Below are 18,718 nucleotides of genomic sequence, written 5' to 3'. Positions count from 1 at the left end.
AAACAACCCACAAGCGTCACGCATTCATGGGAACTTGCAGAGTTGGGAATAACTTTCTCAAGAATGTTTGATTTCCGTTGAACAAAGAACGCCAAAAAAGGGGTGTGTTCAGCTGTTATCTCTGCCAAAGATGGCTGCTTTGATGAGTCCGAAGTATAGAGTACACATTAGTTTGTAAACTGATTCCATGATTTAAAAAATAAAAGTAAATTCTTGATCAACAATGGTATTATTTCAGAGGACAATGAGACATGTATATACATGCATTACATTGCATCATACGTATATACAGTGGGTACAGAAAGTATTCAGACCCTTTGCTGTGACACTCATATTTAGCTCACATGCTTGTGCATTTCTTCTGATCCTCCTTGAGACGGGTCTGCTCCTTCATTGGAGCCCAGATGCGTTTAATTAAACTGATTGGACTTGTGAGACCTTACAGCTCACAGTGCATGTCAGAGCAAATGAGAATCATGAGGTCGAAGGAACTGCCCAAGGAGCATAGAGACAGAAAATTGTGGCAAGGCACAGATCTGACCAAGGTTACAAAAGAAAATGTTTCAGATTTTTTTTTTATAAATACATTTGCAAAAATGTCTACATTTCAGTTTTTTTCTGTCAAGATGGGGTGCTGAGTGTACATTAATGAGAAATAAAATGAACTTTTTTGATTTGAGCAAAAAGCTGCAATGAAATCTTACTTAGTGTCTTGTGAGGCACTGACTCACTGATCCACCTCACCGGGAACTAGATCAAATCTTTTGTTGGTCTAATACAACTTAATTTCCTGTTTGGTAGCTTTGCTGCTGACTTTCTTGGAAGCATTTCTAAAAGGTAAAAAGTGCACAAATTATTATTTGAAGATCAAAATTGGCATTCCCCCCCCCCCACCCTTCTTTTTACATACGTTTAAGTTGTTGGCATAGAGTTAAATGGAAGTAGTGAAAGACTGAGAAACACAATCCAGATCTGAACAATCAATTTTCAAGGCTACTACTCGAGATAGCAGAACTGTTTGGTAGGTTAGGATGTCAATGTAATAATAAACCCGGATGAGTTGCTCGGATTGTTTTCCCAATATCGATTTGACCTTGTTTTTACGTTGGATGTCCTTCCTGACACCACGACCCGCATTGATACCTCTACTGATGCTGGATAAATCTCTCCATGTAATCAGCAAAATATTAACGTTTGGAAAATCAACACATTGCATTTTTCTTAAGCAATATTTAAAAAAGACAAAAAGCACAGTTGAAGAGTTTTTTGCGTTGGGATATTCTTATATACCAGCTCTGCTAGTGTGTTTTGGGAGAGCGGGACTTTTTGTAGCTGAGAGCAGTGCAGGAGCAGTCACAGGTGTAAATGCCATGTGACTGAGGTCAAAAAGGGTAAAGTGAGAGTGTTCAGCTGTCACTGTGAAAGAGGAGCACGTTGGGACGCTACCAAAGAACTGTGTACAGTGAGCCTAGCAACAACTTTAGTTTTCAACAACCTTGACTGCTTATGTGCGTGTAACTAAGAGACTTCACATGAAGAATTTAAAGCAAGTCCTATCCAGACTTGCTTATATCGTGTCTAAAGAAGCAGGGATAATAGCTGCAACTTTGAGAAAGATATGATTTCTTTATGTGTATTTCAACCTGCATCTTTTTCAAACACATCAGGACATTTATCACATGTGGAAACATCTTTATTTCTTTTGTTTGGTTTTTTGGGGGTTTTTTTCGTGTAGGGTATTGCTCCATTTCGCAAAAGTGCAAAATACATAGTCCATCATAAATAACAAAGGCATCATAAATAAACAAGTATCACCACATTTACCACAAAAAGAAAAGCTAAAGTCATTTTGGAATTGCACAAATTAAGTTAAGATAACTCAAGCAATCTATGTACATTTTAATCCACAGCATAAGCAAAGGTCTAAATTCTGTGCACATTTGACGTAGGTTTTACCCAACTCTCTTCAACTTTATAGAATAAGAGCATCTCTATAAGGCTCCAATTGTGCCACTTTGAATATATGAAACAACGGTAGCTTCAGGAAAAAAAAATGGATCAACTAAATCCTTCAAAATAAGGAAGAAAAGGCAACTTCTTAGAAGTTTGGAGTGATATCACTGTACTACACATGAACTGAATTGAACCCAGATACCGACTCATAACAGAGTCCAAAAAAAGAGATAAAAAGTCATCCATTTATTTTTGACAAAGGAAGATATTCCCAAATTAGCCACCTTGCTCTTGCAGCCAGTAAAAATGTGATCAGTTATGCAGTCGTTTCTAGATCCATTTGGTAATAGAATTGGGTCCATTTCAACGATGAGGTAATAATAATAAAAAAGGAATTTGAATGCTCCAAGTGCCAACAGCATTACTCAGTACGTTCAACTGTTGCTTTAATGCAAATCAAAGTTTTCCTCTGATCTAGCCATCTGCTTTTGTTTTTAAAGTATATTATAACTAGCATCTAAGATGATATGGTTCTTTCACTGAATGGTCCACAGGCTTGCCTTGGAAGTGACCTTTTCCACAATTGGAGCAGACGTAAAGGTACAGTGTGTCACGTGAGATCATGCTTTAGGCAGTGAGGAAACATTAAGAAATGTAAATTAAATGCTATGTCTCATGACACAGCAGTCAGTCCTTTTGAACTCCCAATGCAAACAAACTCAACCGTTTTTCACACTAAGACATTCGCTTTGTCATTTCCATTGATGATATGCACATCACACATCTAAATAAATATATCAAAAAACAGTCTTAAATAGGCATTGCTTCACCCCTCCCCTTCTCTTAGCATCTTTAAAACAATATATTAGATTTTATAAATACATCTAGTTCTAAATAATTCTCTGTTTTTTTTTCTTTTTAAATACATGTGTAAAAAAAGGATCCAAACTCACTTACAGCTCTGACAGCATGGTCGTCTATGTTGTGTCCATGCGTTCTTGCAGGGGGAGAGGGGTGTATAACGTTGTTCGTCACTGCCACCTAGTGTGACATAGCAGCACTACAACACTTCATATCTTCTTGGGAGCCAGTGCCAATACGTAAACATGCATGTTAAACCACTAAAAAGCTACATTCCAAAAGTAAAGTCTTTCAGTTTCTCTCGCTCTTTCTTCTTCTTGTTTTATACACATTATAGTAAAACCTACTGACATCAAAGAAAGAAAAAAAAGCCTTGCAAAGGACACATTTAACCAAAAAGATTACACATGACAGAATTTGATGCCCACCATGTGTGTCAAACACCGATATTGTGGGCAGAAAAAAAAAAAGTTCACACATCTATTTCCAGAATTATGTCGTGAAGAAAGTGGGAGCCGGCGTGTGTATGGCGTAGCGACACAGAGGGTCGCTCAGGCTTTCAGACCAGATACAGCGCTGTTCAGAATTAACAGCGACGTGGGATTTTAAGACTGAGGTTCGTCAGCACTGTTGTACAATGTGCCGCTAATTCTGAAGCGTACTGCACCCAGCTTGGGGTCTCCTCCATACCGCCCCGTCTCCCATTCCCTCCACCGCCATACATTTACCTGACCGCTCTCAACACACGCGCTCCCCAGCGTCTCATACTGAGCAGTTGCGTCTCTTCCCAGAGCCAGTCTGGGCTGTAGCAGCAGAGGCTGAGGTCAGCCAAGCGCTGACCCCGTGTCAAAGGCTGGTGGAAGACACCGAGAGGGTGGGTGAAGAGGGCGGTGGGAAGTTCAGGAGCTCCAGCACTGCCACGCCCACGCTGCTGCGCCGCGTGAACATGCAGGAAGCTGCCACCCATTTGTTGCTGCGTGGGTTGTACTTTTCAATGGAGTTGAGACTGGAGCTGCCATCGTTGCCTCCCACCGCATATAACCAGCCGTCCATCGCTACCAGGTCATGAGTGCTCCTGGAGGAAGAGAAACACATCCAAATGTTGCAATATCTGAAAACATGCATGAGGTCATTTGATATACAGTTTTTTAAATGATAAAAACAATAACTATCAATAATAATATTCTGTTTAATATGACAAACTTTAGATTTAGGGTTGATTTAGCATAATTCAGAAGGAGAGATAAACGTTTATAATTATTCCCAAAAGCTGAAGTGCTGAGGATGAGATTATTTAGGCCTAAACAACCGATGTAAAGACATGATCTAATGTAGGAAGCGTCTTCAGAACAGCAGCAGCTGCAGAATGATGTTGGAGCTGCATGTTGAGTCTTTTCCAGCAACTGGATTAGGAAAGCACTTGGAGCCACACGTGGGTTATTTATGAAGCTGCACAGTCAACTGCTGTCAGGTTTTCCTCCTCCTTCGTTATTCTGACTCACTCACAAATCAAGTGGGTGAACACCGGGGAACATGTGTATCTGCTGACAGATGTTTCACAATCTCTAAACCTAGATTCTGTAGCCAAATACATTAATAAAATCTGTGCTTGTGTAAAACATGTACTGATGGTCAGCTCCATTTTTCAACTTTTTCCCTCCTCAAAAATAAGAGCTCATGAGATTTTTTGACATTTACACTTTAGAGGGGAATTAACCATAAAGATGACATCGAAAAAGGCCATGAATCCCTTAAACCTTGGATGGAGTAATTGCTGATATGTTTCTTTCTTAAAGAAGCTACATAAAAACACCCCTGCTATTTATATTTTAACATTTCACAGGAAGCAATTTGATCTTACATTTATTTAAAAGGCAGACCTCTAGAGAAAACCTGAACATAAAACTCACTCCTCCCTCACACCACAACACTGGCTGACTGCTAAGAGCTATTTGACCAAAAAAAAGAAGCATTCCCGCCGTATACGGAGGGTAACCGCCACTAAAAGCTTCGGCCCTCAGTATTCAATGAACAGTTACACTGCAACTGTTAGCCATTTAGATAACTATTCACAAAACTGTTGACCTGAAAGAGTGCAAGAAAAAATAAGGATCAATAAGTTAGAAATTACTTACATTTGTAAGAAAAAAAAATGTATTTACCAACTCAAACAGTTAAAGCACATTTGGCTCAGTTGGTGACTTCTACCAACTCTTGATACAACCTTGTTTGGGGCCACCTGAGTTAGAACCTGTGTTATTCAATGAGCTGTTCAGATTTAAGAGGTATCGTTTCATTACAGACCCACATCGGAGTTATTAACCTGCCTCATCATCCTTATAGCATAGACGTAACTGACGTTTGCAGTGACATAACTGACGTTTGCATAGATGTAACTGACTTTTGCATAGATGTAACTGACTTTTGCATAGATGTAACTGACGTTTTGCATAGATGTAACTGACGTTTTGCATAGATGTAACTGACATTTTGCATAGAGTAACTGATGTTTGCATAGAGTAACTGACGTTTGCATAGAGTAACTGACGTTTGCCTAGACGTAACTGACGATTAAAGTGACGTAACTAACGTTTGCAGAGTAACTGACGTTTGCAGCGACGTAACTGACGTTTGCATAGACGTAACTGACGTTTGCATAGACGTAACTGACGTTTGCATAGACGTACCGGTAAATGAGTTTGCATAGAGAAACTGATGTTTGCATAGATTTAACTGACGTTTGCATAGAGAAACTGACGTTTGCATAGAGTAACTGAGGTTTGCAGCGACGTAACCGACGTTTGCAGCGACGTAACTGACGTTTGCATAGATGTAACTGACGTTTGCATAGAATAACTGATGTTTGCATAGAGTAACTGACGTTTGCATAGAGAAACTGACGTTTGCATAGATGTAACTGACGTTTGCATAGATGTAACTGACGTTTGCATAGAGAAACTGACGTTTGCATAGAGTAACTGACGTTTGCAGCGACGTAACTGACGTTTGCATAGATGTAACTGACGTTTGCATAGAGTAACTGATGTTTGCATAGAGTAACTGACGTTTGCATAGATGTAACTGACGTTTGCATAGATGTAACTGACGTTTGCATAGAGAAACTGATGTTTGCATAGAGAAACTGACGTTTGCATAGATGTAACTGACGTTTGCATAGAGAAACTGATGTTTGCATAGAGAAACTGACGTTTGCATAGATGTAACTGACGTTTGCAGCGACGTAACTGACGTTTGCATAGAGTAACTGACGTTTGCATAGAGTAACTGACGTTTGCATAGAGTAACTGACGTTTGCAGCGACGTAAGTAAGTAAGTAAGTAAGTAAGTAAGTAAGTAAGTAAGCTTTATTTGTACAGCGCCCTTCACAGACCATGGTCACAGAGCGCTTCACAGTTACAATAAAAGTTAAATAACAGTTAAAAGATACATACAAATTTAAGTTTAAAAACGGTTTAAAGTTTAAAGACGTAACTGACGTTTGCATAGATGTAACTGATGTTTGCAGCGATGTAACTGACGTTTGCATAGAGTAACTGACGTTTGCATAGATGTAACTGAGGTTTGCATAGATGTAACTGACGTTAACTGCACCACGCTGCATTTCCTGCCCACTGGAAGTGAGCGGCACAAATCCTAACACAGACTTCAACAGGGGTCTACCTGCAGGAGGAGGAGTGGCGTTGAGTTGCCGACAACATCTCCAGGATGGCTGTTACGAACCTTTATAGTTTTTGTCCACAGCATGTCATAAACACCACGGGGAACTGTGTCAACTTTTGAAGAAAGAGCATAGATGGTATAACTACTTTAATGTAACGGGAAAAACCACGAATGCCACGTAGCTTCCTGAACTGCTCCCTTAGTTTTAGAAATGTTATGTTGCCCGACATTGTTCCCACTGGGTAGGCTGACTTCCTTTGTGATCCTGCTTTCATGGCTTCAAAGGTCACCGGACCTGAGCCTGCCGGCGGTGTTTGTATAAATGCAACGTCAGACTCCAGACTAACCTGCGTATGTTCATGGGGGCCACTCCTTCCCAGGTGTTGGTCTTGGGGTTGAAACGTTCCACCGAGTTCAGGCAGCTAGTGCCATCGTTGCCTCCTGCGACGTACAGCATGCCATCCAGCACGGCCACTCCGGCACTGCTGCGCCGACTCAGCATGTTGGCAATGGCTGTCCACGTGTTGCTCTGTCCATCCAAACGAAACAACAACCATGTTCATACCACAGAATCAGCTGTGGCGGACGATTTAGCCATACACTTGTCAATAGTGGGGGGGTACCAGTTTACCTGGGGGTCATACTTCTCCACCGTTGCCAGATGAGAGGAGCTGTCATAACCTCCCACGGCATACAAGCTGCCATCTGGAGGGAAAACGGGAGTAAAACACAGAGAATGTAAATATTAGCAGTCAACTCCCTCTGAATTCTTTATATTAAAATACAAACAGTCAAACGTAAACATGCGTTGCAACAGTTATTCAGAGCATTTTTTAAATGTATTTTTAGCCCAGCAGCCTCATACCAAGAGTGGCTACTCGAACATATCTCCTTCTGGTGCTCATGGCAGCAATTGAGGTCCACGTACTGGTGAGTGGGTCATAACGCTCTGCACTGAAAGAGAGAAGAAGACTAATATTTAGTTCAGTTCAATTACATTTTATTTATATAGCGTATATTACAATACAAGTTGTCTTTAGGTGGTTTCCAGAGACCCAGAACATGACCCCCGAGCAATTATTACATAAACAATGGCAGGTAAAAACTCCCCTAGTGGGAGGAAAACCTTAAGACAAACAGTGGCAAGAAAAACTCCCCTTTAGGAGGGAAGAAACCTTGAGCAAGACCAGGATCATAAGGTGGGACCCTCCTGCTGAACACCAGCTGGGTGGTGCAGGAAAGGGGAGATAGGAAAGGGAGGATGAAGAGCAGAGAGGGCAGAGACACAGACACACTGTCAAAGGTACAAAAGACAAGAAAATAGTATTTACTATCCGTGAGCAGGGGAACTAAGGGCCCGATTTACTAAGATCCTAAATAAAGAGTACTAAATTGCGTGTGCACTGAAAAAGTTTGCGCGTGCTGTTGTTGTGTGTTTTGCGGGTGATCAACTAAGATTGCGTGCGCAATTGATAACAGGTGCAAACCGCAGTATTTAAATGAGGTGTTGGGCGTCTTACGGTTTGCGGCGCAAACTTTGCGCCATGGAGAGTCTGGATGGAAAGCAGGATAAAGTCGCAAGCGCAAAATGAAATTTGACGAGTTGGAGTTATAGAGATATTAGTGGAAGAGGCAAATTGTTGTATTCAGCACCCCTGCCGTGAAAAGCCCCCCCTTGTATATTCAATGATAAGTAGACCAAGAAAAAAAACAACACACTGACACTTCAATATATTTATATATACACACTCACACAAACACATACTTAGGAGTTTATATTATATATATTTACAAATATTATGGAAGACAACACAGTAAGCAGGCTATTAATTAATGACATCAATAACCATTTACCCGATTTTTTTTTTTTACCCGAATCCATGAGCACATTTAAACATGAATCATTAACACAAAACTGGACGCTAAACAGAACATGAACAGAACACGGAATGAGAATATAATTTTTGTCAGACGAGGGGGTGCTTTTCACGGCAGGGGTGCTGAATACGGCACAACACCGGGGTATGACAACTGCAGAACAAGTATAGGCGCACAATAAGAAACACTTTTTTCTCCATGAAAACACGTGATTTATTTATTATCACAAATAAAAAAATGAATGTGCCTCCTGTGGCAACCTTTTGCTGAATAATACTCGATTTAACATTCAAATAAAATATTTCTCCTTTTGCATGTGGAGATTAGCACCTTCCTTTCGAACGTATTAAATACAGACGCAATCACAATCCACGCAAAAACTTTCAGGCTTGGTAAATCTCATTGCGCGTGGTAAATGGACATATTTGCATCTTTCCCTCCCAGTATTTAGCGATTTCTGGTGGGTACGCCCCATATTGATTATTCATCAGGGCAAAAGTACTAAATGGATTGCGTGTGCTATTTTGCGCATTTGAGAGACGCAGTCCTCTTTGCACGCTGTTAGTAGATCAGCTTGCACATTGGTTTGCGGGTGCTGTCAAGTTTGCACACGTTTTTACACACGCAAACCTTTAGTAAATTGGGCCCTAAGAGTTCTATGTACATATTACTGATACATGGTTAGTTGGTGTACTACAGAGACGACTATATAAACAGATGTAGACAGCAGACACTAAAGTGGTCAGAGGGTGGGACTGCAGGGCAGCATGCAGCTCTGGAAGCCCTGGCCTGTAAACATGTACAGCAGAGAAAAAGAGAGGGGCAGACCAGCACAACAAACTACAAGAACAATTATACTGCTGGGATACTTAAAATTAATAACTGAGGATTGATCTGAAGAAAGGAAAGAGAAGGTGAGAAGAAGGAGAGAGGGGCCCCGCTCAGCAGATCATGTTGGGGTCCCCCTGCTTAGGTCTATAGCAGACGAGCCACATTTACCAATGACTGTCCAAAGCTTTTAATTAAAACTGAATAAGCCTGTCCACGTAAATAAAAATAAATAAATACTTTTTTCTTTAATCAGTTGAGTTAATCCGGATTCACCGCCAACATGCAAGTGTGTATGTACCTATTGAGACAGGAAGCACCATCGTAACCTCCAGCAGCGTACAGTAAACCGTGCAGAACAGCTACACCTAAACAGCTCCGTCTCGTTCCCATGGAAACCTCAGGTTGCCAGGAATTAGTGATGGGATCATAAGACTCCACCGTTGCAAGGTCTGAGGTGCCGTCATACCTTAGAGAAATACGGACACAAAATAAATAAAAAAAAAAAAAAAGGTTTTGATACAGGTGCCAGCATGTCGCCTTGATTCATTTCTGAATAAATCTTCCACTCATTACACGACCAGCAAAATAGAGATAGATTATGTGTCTTCCAGTTAATGTTAGCTTGTTTAAACAACGATCAACACAACAGTCGTCATCCCTCACCCTCCAACAGCGTAGAGTCTGTTCCCGATGGCGGCCACACCCACCCGTGCCCGGCGTGTGGACATGGAAGCCACCATGTGCCAGCGATCAGTCCTGGTGTCGTACGCCTCGCAGTCTCCATGGATGGCAAACAGGCTGCCGCCACCTAGGAGACAAACAAACAAACACAGTAATTACTATTGGCAAAGAGATTTGTTTGAACATGTCACGAAATAAAACAGCTAAGCATGACAGATATGGGGTGTAGGTGTACCCTGATGGGTACCTTCAGGCGCACACTGACCAACGGCGAAGAGAACAGGGCTGGCGCCTTCACAGCGTCGGGGGCGGGTCCGGCTGTTGCTCAGGACTCCCCTCTGTTCAGGCATCAGGTGGTACTTGAGAGCCTCGATGAGCAGATCCTTGCACTCCGAGTGGTGACGCACCAGCAGCTCCGTGTCGACGTTGCTCATCAGAAAGTCACGCCTTAACAGAGGAAGCCGCACGCACTTCATCAGCTGATGGAAACAGAAGCGAAGGGGTGTGGACAGGCGGTGAGTTAAGGTCAAGGGGAATAGAGAAAAACCGTGTGAGACAAGAAACCCTCTCAGGTAAGAGGGGAAAAGAAAAAAAAAAGAGACTTACCCAAGGTACATGTTGTCTTCGTCCATCTATATCATGCTTCACCCAGCTCAGCACGGCCCGGTACACCTCCTCCTCAGACGGCACGTTCAGATTGTCACTGGAGATCAAGTCCAGAACCTACATGGATGGGAAGAAAAGCCATTATAAATATAACTTCCTTTTAAAAAGGATGAATAAATGATTACTCAATCCATCTAAAATTCAAAGCCTCTCCCTTTGATTCAACTATGACAATCAAAAAGCACTTGCAGGGGGATTTGCATCAGAAAACATGAATGCAACAATGAAAGCTTCCTGCCCAAACATGTCAGCACACAGGAAGTAACCTGCTTTGGGCAAAGACAGTATTATTTCCTGTATGTTGTATCTGAAGTCTGTTGAACTGTCGTCACTCCCTCCTCTTCCTCCTCCTCCTTCTCCTTCTCCTTCTCCTTCTCCTTCTCCTTCTCCTTCTCCTTCTCCTTCTCCTCCTCCTTCTCCTCCTCCTTCTCCTCCTCCTTCTCCTCCTCTGTGTTGCTTGATTGCTCTAATACTTCAAAATGACATTTGTATGTAATTTCGTGTGACGTAGTAGGGTCTTTTCAGCGCAGATGTGTCATCATACATTTGAAGTTAACTCTACCTGGTCATGTTCATGACATCGCTGGACTTGTTCCCAGATAAACCTGAAGCTGCCAGAGCTGGAAGGGAGCAGAGCAGCCAGCTGCCGTCTTGCTGAGACGGATCAGGGCTAACATTTCGCAGCCTCCGACTAGCACGGCCTCCACTAATCCACAGTCACACAGAGAGATATTGATGCTGCCCCACCCTACAGATACTCCTACATCTGCATGCACAAGCTGCATCACATAAACTCACCAGAGCACGCGTCTGTGTAGAGGAAATGTAAAAAGAGAACTGCCTGTTTTCGGGTGCAATGACCACATTCGTGCCGTCGAATGGCAGCAGGTTTAAAGGAAGCATTACTGACAAGGGTTTCAGCTATGTTTATATGCTCAGGATGTCTTCATATCCCAGATGCAGTAATCAGGATGCATCCATCGTGCCTCAAAATGTCAAACGTGACGCTGAATAAGTGAAACATAAATCACGCTGACTTGTTAAAATCCCTTCATGCCATCCCACTTCTCTCACAGAACATGGAGGAAAATATTAGCGTACATTTCTCAGCTCAGAGCCCCTTTAGGGCAGCCAGCGCCAGTGCATAAATCCAGACCTGGTGCAGGTTCATGACAGGCAGAGACGGCTACAGACAGAGCAGGCCAGAAACCCAGAGTAAAGGGAGAAGAATGGAGTTGAGGAATAATCTGCCTCAATGCAGCTTAACTTTCATCCGTTTAATAGACGATGGCTACTCACTCACTGTACGGTCAGTGTGCCAGAAACAGAGCGAGGCTTACTCCCAGAAAGCTCCATCATTTCACTGCTGTGGGACTTATAGATAATGGCATTGATGTCAGCATGTGTTTGCTCCTGTCTGATTTACAGTCACCTGGAGAGGCCGACATTTCATATCAAAGACGAATTCTTCCTTTGCATTAAAATCAGCATTATGGTTTGTTTACCTCCTTTTTTTGCCAGATGCCAACAACGTACATGCAGTGCCATAGATTACTTTCAAGGACAACCCTGCACACTTCTGTGAACTGTGAGTCTCATATGTTTTTGTTTTTAACTCAAATACAGGAGTCAGCCCTGCAAAGTGGAACTGAGAGTGTGAGCTGCCAGTTGTTATGTACAGTAGACTGCTAAAATTGATGCTTTTCAGGGGCTGGTGCTCCGCTCAGCCAACCTAACATGCTTTGGTTGTTAAATGTGCATCATTAAAACTTCTTTGGTAGTTACTTTATTCTTGCGGCCTCGTAACATCCCTCCCTTGAGGTACAATGTTTACATAACCACTAACCAGAACTGGAGTCATAATGACATATTCATTTAACACCTTACTCCACTGAGGTTTTTCTGTTCCGCTCCAGGCATCACGTGACCACAGTCTGATCAGACGGCAGCTGATCAGAAGTTCATCCTCCCAACAACAGGCACAGTCATCGACTCTGAGCATCCAGGAGCTTCGCGTGTAAAGCCCTGTGTGTGTACACATTCATTCTTTCCACCGGCATTTTAAAGTCATGGGTGCGCAAGCCTCTCATCAATAAATGTCTTTCATTGTGAAAGACATTTGTGGAATTTCATTGTGAAATTCAACAGTTCTGGAACCACAAACAGAAAATAAACTGTTGGATGGAAACAAGCACTCAGACCTCTACATTAAAAGGTAAAAAAACAGGAGTTTAAAAGACACATCCTCTGAGAGTAGTGGTTGCCATCGATTGCCATCCTGGGGACTTCAAACCTGGGTCCTCCAAGCCCAAGCCCACCTCTGAAACCGCTAGGCTACTAAGGATTATTGGGTATCACCAATGAATGAAAAGAGTGTGGTTAACTCTATAAAACAGCCAAACAGCTGTGAAAATATCCCTGGCTTTGCCTAATTACCAGTTCGGGGACTGAACAGCACCGTCCTGACCACCAAGTGCAGCTGAAAAGTGATAATTTGGCTGAACTGACATGCCTGAAAAAAAGGTCCATGGTTACGTAGTGAAATTATTTAGAAGAAAATCAATAAATAAAGTTAATAAATAATATGCAATAAATGTAGAGAGCACCAATTTGTTAACCTCAGGTTCAAAAATAATTTTTTCTTTAATTATTTCTTGTTAGGTAAAATATGATTGTAAACAGGTGTTTAGAGAACAGGGGGAAAAAAAGGACAGAATGGTAGTAGCTTTCATGCACCCTGCTTGCCATGGGAACCGAATACAATGACTCATTCTAAGCAAAATAATGGTGTGTCTGACAAACACAGAAAACCATTTCCTCGAGCAGATTTAGCAGCATTTTTTGACAGAAGACTCCAGGGCTGGGGCTGGGGGGGACATTTATATTTAGATTCAATACCGTTTGTCTTATAAATTGAGTGCTGATTCATTGAGCAGTTTCGGCCCGTCGCTACTCAGAACTTGTAGTAGTCGCAGTATCTCCCTGTCTGTAAATACTGATTCTGTCTTGTATGACATGTACTTTCCTTTTTAATGCTCCGGCTTTTATTTAATTCAATTTATTCTATTTTTTACTGAATCTTGAGAGAAAGTCTGATGAACCAAATCCCTCATTTGTTTGCACAAACCTGGCGAATAAAGTTGATTTTGATTCGTAAAAAGGAACAATGTGTAAGATTTTATGTTATTTTGGCAAATTTTAAGCTACAAACAACAAAAGAATAAGAAATAAGTGCAGTCATATCTCAAAAATGATGAGTGTGTATTTAGTATTCAGACATCTACTGAGTTAACAAGCTAAATAACTAGCTTCGCTCTGTCCAGTCTTGTAATACTAGTTTCTGCCATGTGTGGCAGTAGAGAGCAATATAATGGCTTTGGTTTCTGGGCGTACTGGAACTTGTTCCACTGCCCCCATGACGCTCATTCAACACCAAATGCCTTGATCTCTACTACGTCCCGCCTGCCCACAGTAGATTGGCAGGGCACTGATTTGACTTTGAATTGCAACCGAAAAAGGCGCAACTGAGAAAGGCGGCTCGGAAACGGGGAGGGTTTTAGAAATGATGACGCAATACATTTGGCATTAAATTGGCGCCATAAGAGGGGCTGCGCATTTTCTCGTTTGTTACAGGACAATAGGGGTTTTCCACCAGTACCTACTCGGCGCGGCTCTACTCTGTTTTAAGGGTTTTCCACCAGGTGGCAGTACCGGCTAGTATCTACTTTTTTTCCGCGCCTACCTGACCGGGGTTCCAGGTTGAGCTGGGTTGGCCTGAAAATACGTTGTCACCAGGCTGCGGGCCACTGATTGGCCAGAGAGTAACATCTTGCAACTCCTTCACACCCCTCATTTTTAAAACCCGGCAACAGCAACCTAGATATTTACTTCGCAACTAAACTCTGGTACAGCAAAAAATTGCAAGCAAACCTACTCCGTGGTGCAACGATGAGGTCCACAGGTTTCTGTGGGACTGAGAACGAGGCCAAGGCCCCACCCACATTGAGGTGCTACTGAACTGTAATGGAAAACGACAGAGACCGAGGCGAGCCGGGTCAAGTCCAAAACTGTATAAAGGAAAAGGGGCTCCAACTCGCTCCATGCAGCTACACTAAACGTCTGACGCCCCCCCCCCGACCAATCGGTGGCGTGTAGTTTGACGACGTCAGATCCAGGGCCGACTCAGCACGCTTAACCTCGGCAGAATAGATACAGAAAAAGTATCTACTCGGCACGCCTCCACCCGCCTCCACCCGTAGTGTAAAAGCGCAAAACGGGGGCGTGCCGAGTCTTGCTGAGTAGGTACTAGTATAAAAGCGCCATTGCAGGAGACGGACAGGGTTGCACCTACCTGCTTCAGGGGCAGGAGCATGAACTCTTCTGTCTTGGAGACGTCCACAAAGTGCTGAAGCACGTACTTGTGCGCTGACTTGAGCAGGTCGCTGCAGGAGTGCGTGTCAGCGAAGCCTCGGATGCCCAGGCAGTTGGAGGGGTCCAGCTGGCTGAGCAGGAACTTGCAGCAGGCATCTCGCACCCCGTTGAGCTGAAGGAGGCTCGCTGCTGGGAGCAACGTCTAGGAAGAGTGCATTTATAGGCAGAATATGGTTATTCTATGGCTGGAAGAGGTTATGGAGAACAGACGTCAAGATATATGATTAAATATTCAGCCCTACTTGCACGTTGCCTTCCCCGACTACGATCTCAGCCGTATAGGCGTACTGAACCAACTGCTCCAAAGCCTGTGAGTCGATGTCGTGAAGGGTCACATGGGTCTGCCGACTCTCAGACATCTCATCTGCACGGCCACACAAAGCGAGAGAAGATTTTTTTTCCCTCTACCAATTAAATGTACTGAAACAGACTGATAAAGATCACCCCCATATTCAATCATGCTCACACAGTCTCTGTTAACGTCTGCAGTGTTAAATGTCAGCACAGCGCGTTTGTTGCGCTGCACATAATGAGTTGTTTTGACAGAGGGAGGTTTTGAAATTCCTGAACGTAAAACCCTCTGCCCATCTCAAGTATGCACATAAGTTCTTCATCAACAGTTACATTTTTCCTCGACTGTTAGGTTTAACTCATAAGTGCATCTACCGAGGTTTTCTGTTAAACCTGCCACTCATGTGCCACACTGGATCACATGAGGGGTAGGTTAAACGAGTCCCTGCACAAACAACCATCTCAAGACACGCGGCATTCTCAAGAAGGTTGACTATCGGGAAGAAATCAGACTCCCACAGATCATCAGACAACCTGTGCCTCAGACAGGAAAAAGAGGAAGGAAGTGATGATGCTGAAAGGTTGAAGCAGCCTTCAGTGCATACCCAAATTCTGGAAAAATCTAACTTATGATACAAGAAAAAATTATGTGCAATTCTATATGAGAGCTTAGGCTGTTTGAGCCATGCCACGTGATTATCTTTGAACAATTGTCTGAATGTATAACAAGAAATCTGACAAGCTGTGTCACTTACTGGTAAACATAGCATGGAAGTAGGGGCTGCAGGACGCCAGCACCACTTTGTGCGCCTTTATTTCTTTGTTGGAGACATGGAGCACAATGTCACATAGCAGCCCACGTTGTCGCATCCTGTTCATGGACACGAATGAGTCGTGGTAGTGACGCTTGGAGTTGTGCGAGATGCTGTGACCGTCGCGGTTGAGCAGCTGCATACCCCCCTCCATCATGATGGCTGATGCTGCCGTTCTGGGCTCGTGCCTTGGCCGCACTCTGGCCAACTGAAACGTGAAGAAAACCATTAATATGAATGTCTCCCGACTAGGGAAATCCCTCCTGCTTTCTCCACGGGGGAAAAAAAGTCATAAGAGATGTATTTGCAGGGAGGAAAATGTTTCGGTAGGTGTCCTGAGCCATCATTGCTCCCACCGTTACAGTTACAATGTCCACCTTGTCAGTTGTGACAGGAGGTTCCACCAGCCTGGCAGAAATCTGGGTACACATACAAAGTGCGCCGTGATGGATGGCCTAATTATTTGAAACAACATGTCAAGTCTGATAAGATCTCACTTTCACAATGAGTCAAAAGGCTTCCCTCTGTAACCTACAATCAAATCAATCCAGGTTTTTCATCTGTCTGCCTGCTTTGGCTCTTTTAATTGGAGTTTCTCTGGTAACAACTTTCATCCAATAACGTTTCTTGTTTTGTTTTCATTCATATGTTTATGGTTGATAAGGCACGATAAATTAAACTCTTCCAGTGACGAGCCCCCACAATGTGAGCAACACTCATTTCATTCATTCAGTGGGGAAAAAAGGGAATATATGAATATAAAATCTGAATTTCTTAGGTCAAAATGACAAGAATATAAGAATAACACAAACATAACACGATCATAACACATACGTAACCCCCACAACCTCTCAGAGAAAAAATATTGAAGAGTCTGAAGTCCAAGAAGTGCATTACTTTGGAAAAAAAAAAATCTTATAATTCAATGCATCCACCCATGATCTACACCCACCTCATCCATCCTGATGAAATCTCACACTTAAGTACACAATTATCTTTGTCTCATTGCATCTGTCATCTGTTCAGCGACTTTGTACACGTTCTCCCCTGTTCCACCATCACACCATCTCAAATGTCATCCCAGCTGCCTGGCGACTGCTGCTCCGGATCCTGTTTTCCAAAACACAATAGAGCTCAAAATGCACCAGCCGTCTTCCTTCATTGGGGGGGCCGGGGGTTACTCTCCTCTTTTGGCCACCAGAACAATGCTGCAAACTAAAAACGTGCATAAACAGGAGGTTGAGACAGATGACAACACAATTACTGCGGTTTAAACTAAAAGTAAAGCTCTTGTCTCACTCAAAACCTTGGTTGGCATCCTCACAGGGGCTCTGTGGATGTTATTGGAGACATGCTTTTAAGCTGAAGGATCTCCCCATTAACACATTAGACCTTTAAGTGGTCTGAGGAGACCCCCCTAAACCCCCAACCCCCACTACACCTATTTTAAATGACAGTAGCTGTGAGCAGCTGCAGCAGCAGAGGATGAATGTGCAGTTGTCTTTACCAATGGTTGTGTTGCGGTTATCCTCGGACAGTGTCCTCCTCCAAGTGATGGAAAGGGACTCAAGAATTGCCACAGTCCGATCGGCTTTACACTGCTACCATCGTCCGCCTGTCTATAGTCTGTCTACAGCATAGGAAATATGAAAAAAGCTTCTGTTTTGTGTTGCATGCATTGACGTCAATGCAAAAAAAAAAAAAAAACCTGCATGAAAGCTGACATCAATTTGTTAAGGTGGAGCTATAACCGGCGAAAATACAAACAGCTGTTATCCCATTCCGTTAGAATCGTATGCAATGGAAATAAAGAAACACTGTGCGAGCAATAGATAAATGCGTTTCACATGAATGATTTGCAAACCCGTTACGTTTAATGGTTGATTATTGATCAGTGTGACAGGAACGGGCTTAAACGCCAGCTTTTGTTTAGCCGGAGTGCGGAAGTCCGTTCGAAATATCCACCAGCGCTTCTGCTGAAGGCGGGGTTTCACGTGATGGCGCTGTGAGTGGGCGGAGGTACAAAAAACGGTACTTCTGCATCAGCCCACGTAACTAAAATCAAATGTACCGTCACAGACTCCTGAACACTGCAACCAAAAATCCCTTCCTTTTCTAAATGAGTGTTTTAGTGCAAATGTCAAATGTAAAATTATGATGTTCTATTAAAAAAAAAAAAAAAGTAAAAATGCATTTTCACCGTGCGAGTTATGTCAATGTGAGAAATTAAAACACAGACAATTCTCACCCGCAGTCGCCGAGGATGTTGATATGACGGCAGGGATTTCTTCTGGTCTGTAAGCTTGCCCAGGTTTATGGCTGTGTTAAGCTGTGGGTAAAAGGTATAAAGGAAAACATTACACTTCGTGTGTCTCGGGAAACAGCTGATCATTTAATGTAAACCGCATGTGTCACATCAACACAGCGAGCCCTTGTGGAAGCGTCGGCTGGCAGTACAATTTCAAGGTTGGGATGAACGGACGATTATTTTTTTTTATGTAGTTCCTCTTTTGATCATCAACATTTTTTATCATCTCATTTATTTATAAGAACAGGTTTGGTGCTTATCTGAGTGTTGAAACTAAAGTAATTGGAGTTTGTTGTTAATACATTTTTTAGGACTAATACCTACT

General features: G+C 42.8%; 1 protein-coding gene across 4 annotated transcripts; it reads right to left on the bottom strand.

Annotated features, from left to right (window-relative positions):
- Positions 1–1,681: 1,681 nt before the first annotated feature.
- On the bottom strand, positions 1,682–18,516 carry klhl17 (kelch-like family member 17). Of its 4 annotated transcripts, XM_061736341.1 has the most exons (13): positions 17,593–17,748; positions 17,038–17,195; positions 16,029–16,293; positions 15,225–15,346; positions 14,903–15,124; positions 10,492–10,608; positions 10,133–10,364; positions 9,868–10,012; positions 9,503–9,670; positions 7,361–7,449; positions 7,127–7,200; positions 6,843–7,024; positions 1,682–3,889 (listed from the first exon to the last, which is right to left on the bottom strand). In XM_061736341.1, the coding sequence occupies exons 2-13, from the start codon at positions 17,044–17,046 to the stop codon at positions 3,661–3,663; spliced, it is 1,854 nt and encodes a 617-aa protein (XP_061592325.1). In that variant the 5' UTR covers positions 17,047–17,195; positions 17,593–17,748; the 3' UTR covers positions 1,682–3,660. The 4 variants fall into 4 exon arrangements, with proteins under 4 accessions (XP_061592325.1, XP_061592323.1, XP_061592324.1 ...); XM_061736339.1 differs by lacking the exons at positions 17,038–17,195; positions 17,593–17,748 and adding an exon at positions 18,334–18,516; XM_061736340.1 differs by lacking the exons at positions 17,038–17,195; positions 17,593–17,748 and adding an exon at positions 18,334–18,516 and having other exon boundaries at positions 10,151–10,364.
- Between the last annotated feature and the right edge of the window lie 202 nt (positions 18,517–18,718).

This window comes from Cololabis saira, chromosome 12 (genome assembly GCF_033807715.1).
Source record: "Cololabis saira isolate AMF1-May2022 chromosome 12, fColSai1.1, whole genome shotgun sequence".
Classification (NCBI taxonomy): Eukaryota; Metazoa; Chordata; class Actinopteri; order Beloniformes; family Belonidae; genus Cololabis; species Cololabis saira.
The sequence above is the reverse complement of the archived record's forward strand: the minus strand, read 5'-3'. Positions and strand labels throughout refer to the sequence as shown.